This window comes from Corvus cornix, chromosome 4 (assembly GCF_000738735.6).
Source record: "Corvus cornix cornix isolate S_Up_H32 chromosome 4, ASM73873v5, whole genome shotgun sequence".
Taxonomy (NCBI): domain Eukaryota; kingdom Metazoa; phylum Chordata; class Aves; order Passeriformes; family Corvidae; genus Corvus; species Corvus cornix.
The window spans coordinates 12,201,015-12,212,630 of NC_046334.1; the positions used below are offsets into that span (position 1 = coordinate 12,201,015).

General features: G+C 44.7%; 1 protein-coding gene across 1 annotated transcript; it reads left to right on the forward strand.

The window, feature by feature from the left end:
- The first annotated feature begins 6,988 nt into the window (after positions 1-6,988).
- Positions 6,989-11,506, forward strand: SPP1 (secreted phosphoprotein 1). Its single transcript, XM_010412044.3, has 7 exons — positions 6,989-7,136; positions 8,384-8,450; positions 8,550-8,600; positions 9,485-9,589; positions 9,740-9,784; positions 10,052-10,309; positions 10,772-11,506. Exons 2-7 carry the CDS (start codon positions 8,397-8,399, stop codon positions 11,243-11,245), a joined length of 987 nt encoding a protein of 328 aa, XP_010410346.1. The 5' UTR covers positions 6,989-7,136; positions 8,384-8,396; the 3' UTR covers positions 11,246-11,506.
- Positions 11,507-11,616: the final 110 nt, after the last annotated feature.

Sequence of the window (11,616 nt, forward strand, 5' to 3'; positions counted from 1 at the left end):
AGATGTTGCTTCCCAAAATTGCCTGTCATCCTCTGTGTTCACATTTTCCATGGGTGAGGAGAAGTCATTTGACTTCTTTGTGATAAACAAGACTCAGTGAGCAAAATAGCAGTGCTGGCTTGTTATTTATTGACTGGTAATGTTCCTCCTAATGCAAAGAGCTCTGATGCTGCATATGCTCCTCAAGAGTTAGTTGCCCTGTCAGCTGCCCTTTCTTATTGTTCGCTTCAGATCCTGCTGATTAACTCACTTTCTTAGGCTTTCCTCCAGTTAATGTATAGCTGCAGTTTGCATCCTGCTTTGCGTCCATATGCCAACCACAGTTTGCCATTTATTCTGCCAAATTTATAGCTACACATTCAACCAATAATCTGTCTAGGTAGCCAGTATGAATTATGTGCAAAATGTTATTTTCTAAATCTGGATGTGATTATCTCTCAACTGTGTATTTCCGAAAGAGCAGCACCCTTCCAAAGAGAGCTGGTAAGCCAGGAGGGAGAGAAGGGACTCGCCAAAAGTGTTTGTGCTTCTGTGCTTAATGAAAAGAAACCTTTTTACTTTTTCCCAGACACTTGTATCTGAACTGTTCAGTCTATCAATTTATCATATTTTCTTGAAACATTATACTTTTAAGAAAACATCTCCTTTGACTCGCTGATGGTAAAACCTGTCAGGTGTAAGTTATTGCTTCACATTTCATTTAAAAACCCTTTCAAGTTTAAAAAAATTTTAATATACAAAACACAAGAAGAAATTGCTGGGTCTGAGTGATGTTCTCTATTGGCACATTTATTGCTTGTTGTACATATTGGGGTGATGACCCCAATATTAATTAAAAGAAGTGTACTGACATGCAGAAGGTGTTCTGGCTTTCCAAGCTAGAGCCAGAATGATTCACTGCTGCAGTGGAGAAGCATGGTTCCTGTAGAGCTCCTGCCTGGATCGGCTTTGCGAGAAAACAGCCGCATCACCTCCAAGCTTGAGCAAGCTCTGGGGAATCTCTCCATGATTCAGTCGAGACGGGACAGGCCTTGACCCTGGCCTGCTGATTTTTGATTCCGCCACAAAATCAAATCAGCTTCTTGGCCAAACAACTTCCTCCCCAAGCCCAGTCCCCAACTCTTTAATTTCCCTTCAGCAAGCCCACAGATGGGTTTTTCCTCCCACTCCACCAGCAGGGCCCCCACACCCTGGGGCAAAGTGCCTGGGACATGTTTGTTTTCACACTGACTCAGTTCTGCGCCCGTCCTGCCTCAGACCACCGTGGCCCTGGGCTGAGAGTTGAGAAAACTGCTCACAACAGAAGCTGAAGCCACGTGAAATCTGATGGGTTTCTAATATGTAGCCAAGCCTGTGTGTGAGGTCAGGTTTATTGACAGGGTCACAACATGCAAACAGCACACAATTCCCCTGCTCCAGACCCAGAAAAGATGCCTTGTGTACAGATAACCACAGATATGCAGGGTGGAATCCTGGGTTGCGTAATGCCCGGCACCTCTCCAAATTATCTGTTTTGCACTGGCCTCTTCCAGGAGGAACTCAGAAAGTGTGTCTTGTGAAAGGTTTGTCTCTGGGATTGGGAGCAAACTTTTTTGGACTCTCTGCTCCTCGTGCTGCAATCCTTATGTAGCTGTGTGTGGAGACATGACATGAGCTCAACATGGTAAATATGGAATGCGAAATCAAGGCTGCTGTGTGATAAGGATTCCTGGGACCCAGTTAGGACTCTGTCATGCTCATCTCAGTTATGCACAGAAGCAGTGCACAGAGCAGTTGGCCCATCATCTCCCTGTCTACCTCTTCGCTGTCCTGCTGTGCTGTGATCTGCTCTGTTTCTTGCAGCAATGGGGTGGCTCTCTGTGCTTTGCCAGCAGAGCTTCGTGAAGGTGCATCCGGAAGCGTGCAGAGTGCGTGGAATCATTCCTGCCGTGCCCTGCCAAAACTCCCCGCACCAGGGAGAACAGGCATCTTGTGACTTTCCAAGTTTCACAATACAGACTGAGAAGATGCCATTTTTTCCATCCCCATTCTGCATATTCAGATTTTTCCATTAGTGTCCTTTCTCAGTAGGAGGAGAAAATTTTGCAGAGGATAGAAAACAGGGAACTGAGCAGAGGGGAGAGAGGGAAACAACTTGTCACAAAGTTTTTGCAATGCTTGTCTGAGAAGCAACCTTCTGTAAAGCTGTTTCCTACCATCAAATTCCCCTCAGCACTCAAGCTGTGAGCCCTGAGCTGGCAAACTGATAGTGAGCATGCATGGGATTTAAGCACACACACCTTGCACGCTTTCCTTCGTCCTGGAGCATTATCTCTGCAGCAGTGTTCAGGCTTCAGACTGAGCTCAGCTCCCACTTAGATGAGAAAGTCTCATCCCCCTGTTCTCAAAAAATTGCTTTTTGAGGGTTACATACATTACAAAATGGCACAGTTATGAAAATATGATGTACACCATATATTCTTTCACTGGTCATTCTTGTTTCTAAGAGTACTTCATGCTATTGTTGTGTTTCTTATTTTCCAGTTGAAACAAATGCAATTCTTCTCCTGTCAATTCAGAGACAAAGCACAGCTACAAACCCAGCACTGAAAAGCTGGTGTTTTGCTCTTCACACTGGTAACTCTGCTGACCAGAAAATAACCTAATGTTTCTGTGCTGGTTTAATTCCTGCTGCTACATGGACTTCGGTATTAAAATACATGAATTTCAACAGGAAGAAAAAAGATCTGGGAATTTTTTTCTAATTGGCTGTGAAAGTCAAGGGAGGAAACATCAGTGGGGTTCCATTTTAGCAAGTTATAGAGAGCTGAGCTGTATTTATGCTGTAGCAGAAGCAGCCTCTTGCCTCTCTGAAACCTGGGATCTGACTGAGGCTGTCCAGCCTCCAGGATTTGTGAGCCACAGGTGTATGGCAGTTTCTCAAATATTAATTTTTTTCTTCACTTTCCAAAGCTGTTCCTAAAAAGCCATTAGAAAATGGGAACAGGTAGTGACTAGTCCCAGAAGTCAGAGGCAAATGAGTGGGCTCTCTATGAGTGGAGGGAGATAAGGACAGACCAAAAGACTGTGCAGTGTGTCAGACACTGGCACTTTCTAATATGCTGTCAGCCTGTGGTGGGGTTGTTTCATGGAAAATCACTGTTCTGTCCCAATTTCTCACCTACTGCAGGTCTAGATCAGTACTGTGCCTAGTTCTGCAACTCCTCGAGGAACTGCTGGGGCTGACTCTGGGAAAGTGAGAGACTGTAACTCCTTTTGTTGCTCCAAGTGGTGCAAAGGAAAAGATACAGAGCTATGCTGCAAAGCATGTATAATCAGGGTGCCCTGCTCACACATGTAAGGAGCAAATCTCTGTTGTAATTTCTTTATCAAACAGATCTGACACCCATACCTCTTCTGCATACCAAATATTCTCCTGGGCCTGGACACGAACACTGTGGTGGTCTGTGCAGTCTATTTAAGAGGCAGAAAGGTTTGTTTGAAGTCTACCCACTGTTGTATGTAAGATTTTCCTCACTTTTGAAGCTTTAATCAGGAAAATGTAATGGCTTTGGGAGATACATTGGTTGACACACTGAGTTTCCAAAGAGCATTTTATTGTAGCAATGTAAGAAAGCTTTGCTTTTCATCTGTCTTTCACAGAAACCTGTCTTTACTGAGTGTGCTTTTCTTTGGGATATCCTAGTTGCAAAACAGTACCTGATAAAATTCTTAATGCTGCTGAAGAAATTAACCTCTCTCTTCCAGCCTTAGTCTTTGCCATCTAGTTTTTGCTCATGTTCACCTCCAAACTTGTTTTTTGTTGAACAAAACTCAACAAAACCCAGCTGTCCTGAAAGCTGACTGAGCACTACAGGCCACTGCAGGCATGCTGGGACTTCCCAAGCCAGCCAGAGGTATCACTGGGCATCACACTGATGTCCCAGCTCAGGATCTTAGGTAGGTTCTGGAGGTCGCACAGGGAGGCACTGATAGAGCTTCTTGACAACACAAAACAGCAGCCTAACCACAGGTTTCCAACACAGCCCAGGATGGAAGGCATTGTGGTCAAAAGCTTTGTTTGACAGGACAGACAAGTAGAAAACGTCACCTACATGCAGCAAATTACAGCCTGTCACAGTCATGCTCTGCACAGACCTTGACAGCTCTTGAAAGCCGGAATCATGTACCCTCCCACCTGTACAAACTCAAGCAAGTCGCTTCTCCTGTGCCACCAGCAGACAAGCGTTCTGTCCAGAATTAGGGATTTTAATGTGGGAAGTGAAAATGGTGAAAGTTCCCTGCTTTCTGCCCTGCTTGTTCCTTATCTGTGAGACAACAAGAAGCACAAATCCTACCAAGGCAAAGGATCTTTCAGCTAGACAAAATGATTTATAGGAGCAATAACCACATAAGGATAGGCATGGGACAAGTGCTAAATTTACTACAGCTCTGTGCAGGCTAATCTTGCATGAAATGAAGACATTTAGTAATAGCTGTGTCTTCTTTAGTAATAGCTTCTGGATTCCTACAAAACATCCCTGTTGTTCCTTAGTTCTTACAAAATCAACCATATAGCTTTGGCAACAGACTCAAAAACACTGTCATCTCCCAGCACACTGGAAATATCAGTTGTTTGCCAGAAAAACTCCCAGGGGGTCACATAGAGACTCTGCTGGGAGACAAGAGTTCCAGGTTCTTGCAAAACATTTGCCTTGAGGTGCCACAGTAATAATTGACCTGCACAGGAATGTCTGTAACAAACTGCAGGAAGCCTCTGTTTCTAATGGCTCCATCAGCACAACTGATAACTGCTGCTGAACTTGGTGAAACAGGCTGTTTACATAATATGTGTTTTCCTGACAGTCTGATACACAGTAATACACCATTATGCAGATCACAAGTGTTGGTTTTGGCCAGACGGCAGCTCTAGAGGATCTTTGAGCATATGGTTGTTTTTCAGTTCTGTGTCTCTTGATGAATGGTTTGTAGGGAAAGTAGGGTTTTCAGGCTTAAAATTTAATCCAGGGTGTGGACAGGAGAGCAGGACGCAGCACACCCAGTCCCACATCCAGTGGTGTGAGCCACTGGCTTCACTCTGTCTCCATTTTTGCTCTGTCAGATGGAAGTAGTTTTTCACTGATGGTCAGGACTGGTGTTTGGGATCAAATGTACTTGGCTACCTAAGGGCCTGGCTTGGGGTTCCCTGGAGTCAACAGCAGTGGCCTTTTGGAGCCACCCTAGTAACTAAGTAAGTATCAGCTACTGCGTGATGCTCAAACCAACATTTCAAAGAGCACCCACTCCAGCTGGAGTCTTGTGTCTGCATTCAAGGGCTTCAGCAAACTGGTTTCCAGCAGCACCGAGCTGCAGATACAATGGGAGATGGTAAATCTGTCTAAATCTGCAGAAGATCATGCTGCTGGAATCCTAGTTATTGAAGGCTTTTTTTGGTTGAAAAGTCTTTCCTGAGTTACCATATAACAATGGTCACATAGCTCCAAAAATAAAAGCTAGGACAGTCCTCATTAAGGTAGATCCTTACATACAGAACTTCTAAGGATATGCTATATACTGTGTTTTCATCTGATTCTTCTTCTGGGATATTAGAACAGTCTCTTAAGAAGACTAAATTGAACTTCTGGCTCTTGACAATGGCAGCTCAAAAACATAATTAGTTAAGTGTGTGTGATGATGTGATGGGCAGGTGCTGAGCTAACGTGGGTATGTTACTCCTGATATCTCTAAACATGCCCCAGAAGTGTCAGTGAGCACAGGATAACCGGTAACAGGAGCTGGTACCAACAGGTCTCTCTTGTCTGCTTGACTAAGGACACAGCAATCATCAGCTGGGTATCAAAAACAAGAAGAAAGATAACCACCTTGAAACAGTAAATATTCTGCCTTCTGGGAGGGCTGTTTGGAATGTTTTCCTGTGTTTGAATGGCACCTCGTTGTCCTTTTAAAGAAACATCAAATGGAAGAGTGTCTGAGACTCCTCCAGCACATCCCAGCTGATGCAGAATCAGTCCAGAGCTATGGACATCCAAGCTGCCACAATTGCCCATCAGCAGGGCTGATGTACTGCTCCACAGCAGACATAGAATTTCACCCCATGGTGTGCCTTTTTTCCCAATCCCAGTCATGGCACTCTTCCTACTGGAACTAGAGGTGCTTTTTTTTTTCCCCTTTCTCTCTCTCTTTTTTTCTGTTGGTTTTTTTTTTTGGTTTTTTTTTTGTGGTTTTTTTTTGTTTGTTTTTGGTTTTGTTTTTGTTTTTGTTTTTTGTTTTTTGTTTTGTTTGTTTGTTTGTTTGTAAAATATCTGGTATCTGGTGCCTGAAAAGGGCTCTGGAACAGACTTGACCAAAACACTGGAGAAAGGGGCCAGAAGGAATACAAATGAATAGCAAAGGAGAGAGATTTCCTCATAAAGATGTACCAGTCTTCTTTAATTAGATCACCACCGGCTCTTGGGCACCTTTACAAGCAAGTTTCTGGATGCAGAATTCCTACTGAGACAATTAGTACTACTGATTCATTTTTTTTACCCAGGTCAGACCAAAAAATACAAAAGGCCATATTCTGCACCATCTTTGCAATTCTTGTTGCACCATGCATGCCCTGGAGAGCAGCTCTACAACTTTGTGGAAACATTAACACCTCTTTGGTGAATTTTATGTTCAGATTTATTTCTTCCAGTAAACATTAGATATTCCTACCCCCTGCAGAACAGGGCACAAAAGTTTTCTGGGAAACTGAGCTCTGGCTTTTCACAAAAGGAGGACAGACTTGCCCTGAAGCCCTCCTACACGATACCAAATACTGTGCATTCAATAGACCTGCTGGTTAATGATCTCGCCCATAAGTAATGTTTTAACCTTAGAGTGGTTTTTGTTTGCTTCAAAAGCCACAAAGCCAAAGAGGAAGTGTAGGAGAACGTGGGCAGGACAGTGGCCAGGAGCCTCATGACCTCATCTTTTTCCGCCACATGGGGATTGGTGGCTGTTCTTGGGACAGGGTTTAAATTCCCAGAGCTCAGAGATGTCAGGCAGTCGGGGGACAAGGGGAGAAAGCCAGAGCTGCTGGGAGCCAGCTGGAGCTGCTGCTGGGATCACTAAGAGTGCTCTTGTGGCTCACTCCTCCAGCACCAGAAAAGGTAATTTTCTTTTGCTTTGTTACCTGGCATGTGCCAATCCATCTGCAGCTTTGGTCTAGGAAACACTGAGCAGATCTTTGAAAACTGCCTCACTGGGCCGGGATGTTTGATATTTCCCTGTGGAAAAAGGTGTGCTTTTATAGGAGCAAGGTTGCTTTAGCAATGTCAGGTATTACACATAATCACAGTTTTAAATTTGTGTGCTGATAGGTGTTGGGAGAAGGTTACTGAAAACCCTGCTGCTGAATCATGCACTGGAAACTGAAAGCTGGTGCTTGAACACAGAAAGCTTTCTCCCTCATGTAACCACTGCCTGGCAGTGTCCTTTTTTCTCCTGGCAGGCTTACAGTCTGTGCTGCACAATCCTGAGTGGATGGGACAGCCACACTTCTCTGTGAAACTTGAAATTGCAATACCTCTATTGGAGTGTCCTGTCTCAGGGCCAGCCTTACTAATGCCTTTTAAATGTCCTAAGCAGCTTTCTTTCCTGCCGTAACTTACCAAGGTTTTGAACGACTCTTCTTCATCAGTAAATTGGTTTAAATTCTCAGGGATGTTCCTTATTCTGGGAACTGGTCAGTAAGCACTGAAATTTACTGTAGCTCTCCTAATTTCAGCAGGCATCAGTTATTTATTAAATTGCTAAAGCTGCAATGTGAGCAGCTATTTCACTTCATCTCTTGTTTGGAAACCCAGGTTATTTTGTTCAAACTTCTGGAGGGGGAAATACAGGTCTATGAATAAGAGTAGTTTATGTTCATATAAACTGACTTTACTCAGCAACTTCACTTAATAACCCTAAAAACTAGTTTTAAAATAACTGGCAAGAGAATACAAATTGAGTTTGCCTTAGCCTGCCTCTTCTTAAAAAAACTATGTTAAATGAATGAAGATAAACCAAAGCTGATATTTATAACACTTAGTTTTTCGCAAAGCTTTTCCTTTGTCTGTGCATCAGTAGATGACAGGAGTCAGTTCACTTTTTCAATGTAGCTATTCTCACCACTGCTCAGCTCTTCTCAGTACTTAGTTTTAAAATTCTTGTAGCTTTTGAGTAGCTAATTCATTACAAACCAGCTAGGTGGGGGGTAGTGATGGAGGACAGAGGAAATAAAATCAGCATGGGCAGGTTGAATCCATAGCAGGGACCTGGTCTCCGCACAGTGAAGCACAGCAGGAAAAAGGAATCCTATAGAATTTTTGTGGTATTTTACCTTATTGACTTACTGTTCCAATATATTTTCTAGGTAAAACATCACAATGAAGGTGGCAGTTCTGTGTTTATGCCTTATCAGCATCACTGCTGCATGGCCAGTGAGTAAATCACAAACACACATCCCCAGCACTTGTATTGTTTTCTTTGCACTTGAGTGCAAATACTCATAAATGCTTTTTCTCTTTTCTCCCTTCAAGGTGATTCAATCCAAGCACCATGCCATTTCTGCCAGCTCCGAAGAAAAATATGTAAGTTCCTTTTGTCTTTCTGTTAATTTTTCTTTAATAAATACTTTTTGATTATTTTTTATGTTTCCACCAAAACACATTTTCAGGTACTTGTTCTGTGATTGTAGATGCTTGCAGAACATGTCCTCACCTGGCTGTTATGAGCCAGTTTCAAAGCAGAGAGCCACTGATGTCCATAGACTTTTTCCTGTGTCTTATGTCCTGGTTGTGGACTTTCATTAGTTCTATCTCTGGACTAGCACTGGAAATCTTTTCTCTTAAAGAAAAATATGTTAGCTGTTACTTGCTAAAAAAGAGGTACTGCAGTATGGCAAAATTACTATAACCCAGATTCGTTAGTGTGGATCAGATGACAATATTTGGTGTTGGAGGAGCACTTTAATCCAATTCCCTGTAATTTTCTTTTGAGTGGTGTCAGTGAACTGCATTAGTCTTGTATATAGCTATTTGATTTGTTCCCAGTCGCCAGCTGTTACCCTTGTAAAATCTATTCTTGGCTTTGAGAACCAGCTACTGCATTTGGTTTAGAGTCTTCATGATGTGGGAGATAAATCACCCTCCAAAAAGGGCCTAAGAATTAGCAGAAACAAGGATTGTTAGACCTAAGTCCAAATTCCACTCAATAAAAACAAGCTGGAGAAGCTGATCTGAATTTCCCCAGGCTCTGCCAGTGGGAGAGGCACAACTATACATCTTTCGGGTACAATGTTCATCTGGGATCATGGCTTGTTCTCTTCCTACTGCAATGAATAGCTGAGGACACATCCCATACAGAAGCACTATGTACTCCAGATGCCACATCTGCCTGAAAATAGAGGTTAGGATGCAGGCAGCTTTGCCTGCTCCTTTGAGGATTAACCTCTCCCTTTTATTTTCTCTCGTAGGACTCCAGGAGCCATCACTTGCGCAGATATCACAACGACCACATGAATTCTCAGTCTCAGGAGAGTCAGCAGCACCCCCAGAGTGATCTGGCATCATTGCAGCAGGTACAGGCACCTAACTGGAAGAGAAAGCAGAGTGTCTTTCCATGCCAAGATTTGCAAGCTTTGATTAAGTGCTTAAAGAACAGTCAACATGCTGATCAGCTCTACTGTACATGCCTTTGTGTCCTAACCTGAATTTTGTGTTGCTTTCAGACCCTTCACTCTTCAGAAGAAAGCATGGATGTCCCAGTACAGCTGGTAAGTGTTTTGAAGGACAACATGTTAGTTGAGTGCTGCAGGGCAGCCAGTGTGTAGCAGCCCTCATTTTCCTCAGTCAAGTGTGGTTCTCGCAGTAACATCTCTCCCAAAATAAAACAAAGCTCCGGGAAGGGTGAAGTGAACCCAGTGCAGTGCCTGCACGTAGTTTCTCAGCAGTGCCTAAGCCCTGGGTGAATGGGACAGATACCAGCCTGCACCTCCCAAATCCGTGTTCATTTGCCTGATGTATAAAAAAATGTTTTCCAGCACTTTCCTGATGTGTCAAGCAAGAGCCATGAAGATGTGGATGATGATGATGACGACGACGACAACGATTCCAATGACACAGATGAATCCGAAGAGGTTGTCACGAGTTTTTCCACAGACATTCCAGTAACTGAACCATTCCCCACCTTCCCTTTCACCCGGGGAGACAATGCTGGCAGAGGTGACAGTGTGGCCTACAGGATGAGGGCAAAAGCCGCACTGCTGAAGTCTATCAAACTCTACAAAGCTGCCAAAAAGGTAAGTAGCACTGAGCAGTGGTACCCATGGTTTTGGAAATGGGGAGTGAACTTGAAAATGGACATGGCATTTTATGGGAGCTGGTTTTGAAAAGAATTGGTATGGGGAAAGTAGGCATAAGTGAAGGAATGTATTTCCTTTCTCTGGGTACCACAGGTGAGAGGGTGTGGACGGCTGCCGATGCGCTGGGGTGGGAGTGTAGCCCACTGCAGCAAGATGTGCAAAACTGCAGTTTGCACTATCATGATGTACTTGCACACGTGAAATCTGAAGCCAGGATCAAATGCGAGTTTCTCATAATGTGAAAGGTGCATGTAACTCCATAAAACACCAGAGTATCTCCGGGCAGAGGTGCATCATGCAGGCTTTGAGCGTCCCCGCAGCCCGAGCAGCCTGCGTTAGTGCAGCACTTGATGGAGTCCCCAGGAGTGACAATGGCTCTTGTTCTGCTCTCTAACACAGCTTATCTATGGTGCCACTGAGGAAGATGAGAGCGACATGGACGCAGACAGCCAGCGCTCTGTCTCTCGGGAGGATTCTGCTTCCCGCAGCTCCCTGAGGAAGCACGCCAGCAGCGTGGTATGGTCTGACCAGAGCCACGGGCGGGACAGCAGCGAGCAGGACAGCAATCCGCATGATCGGAGCTTGGAAAACAACAGCCGGCACAAATCCGACAGCCACGAGGCAGAAGGCGACAGTAGCAAGTCTGGTGTCAGAGGGGACAGCCTCTCGAGTGTGGAAAGCAAAGAGAGAGGGGACAGCCACCCGAGTGCAGAAAGCTGGGAGAGCCGGGACAGCCACCCGAGTGCGGAAAGCAGGGAGAGCCAGGACCGCGTGTCAGCTGAGCTCTCTGACGACATCAGCAACCAAACCCTGGAAAGTGCCGAGGATTCTCAAGATCGTCGCAGCATCGAAAGTAACGAAGTCACCCTTTAAAGAGAGACAAAAATAATATTTCCCTCCCTTTTCAATCCCTACCTAAGGGAAGAGGGGAGTCGCTTCATTTCGGGGAACTGTTTGTTAATGTAGTTCGCGTGGTGACTTTTGGGGTTCGGGGCGGTCCATGGTCCCTGGGGCTGTGCCGGCGGAGGCTGTGGGACACACGGGGCGAGGGTCGCCCCTCGGGCACGCTGCTCTCTGCGCTGCCAGGCGGTGTTGTGCTGTAACGGGACTTAAATAAAACCTCAAAACCCTGTACCTGCGTTACTGTTCACTGGGGCTGGGGCCGGGCGGGGGGAGCTTTAATACTTCCTCTTAAAATGATGTGAAGTCACTGTTCCCCACAAATTTAACCAGTATAACCCCTT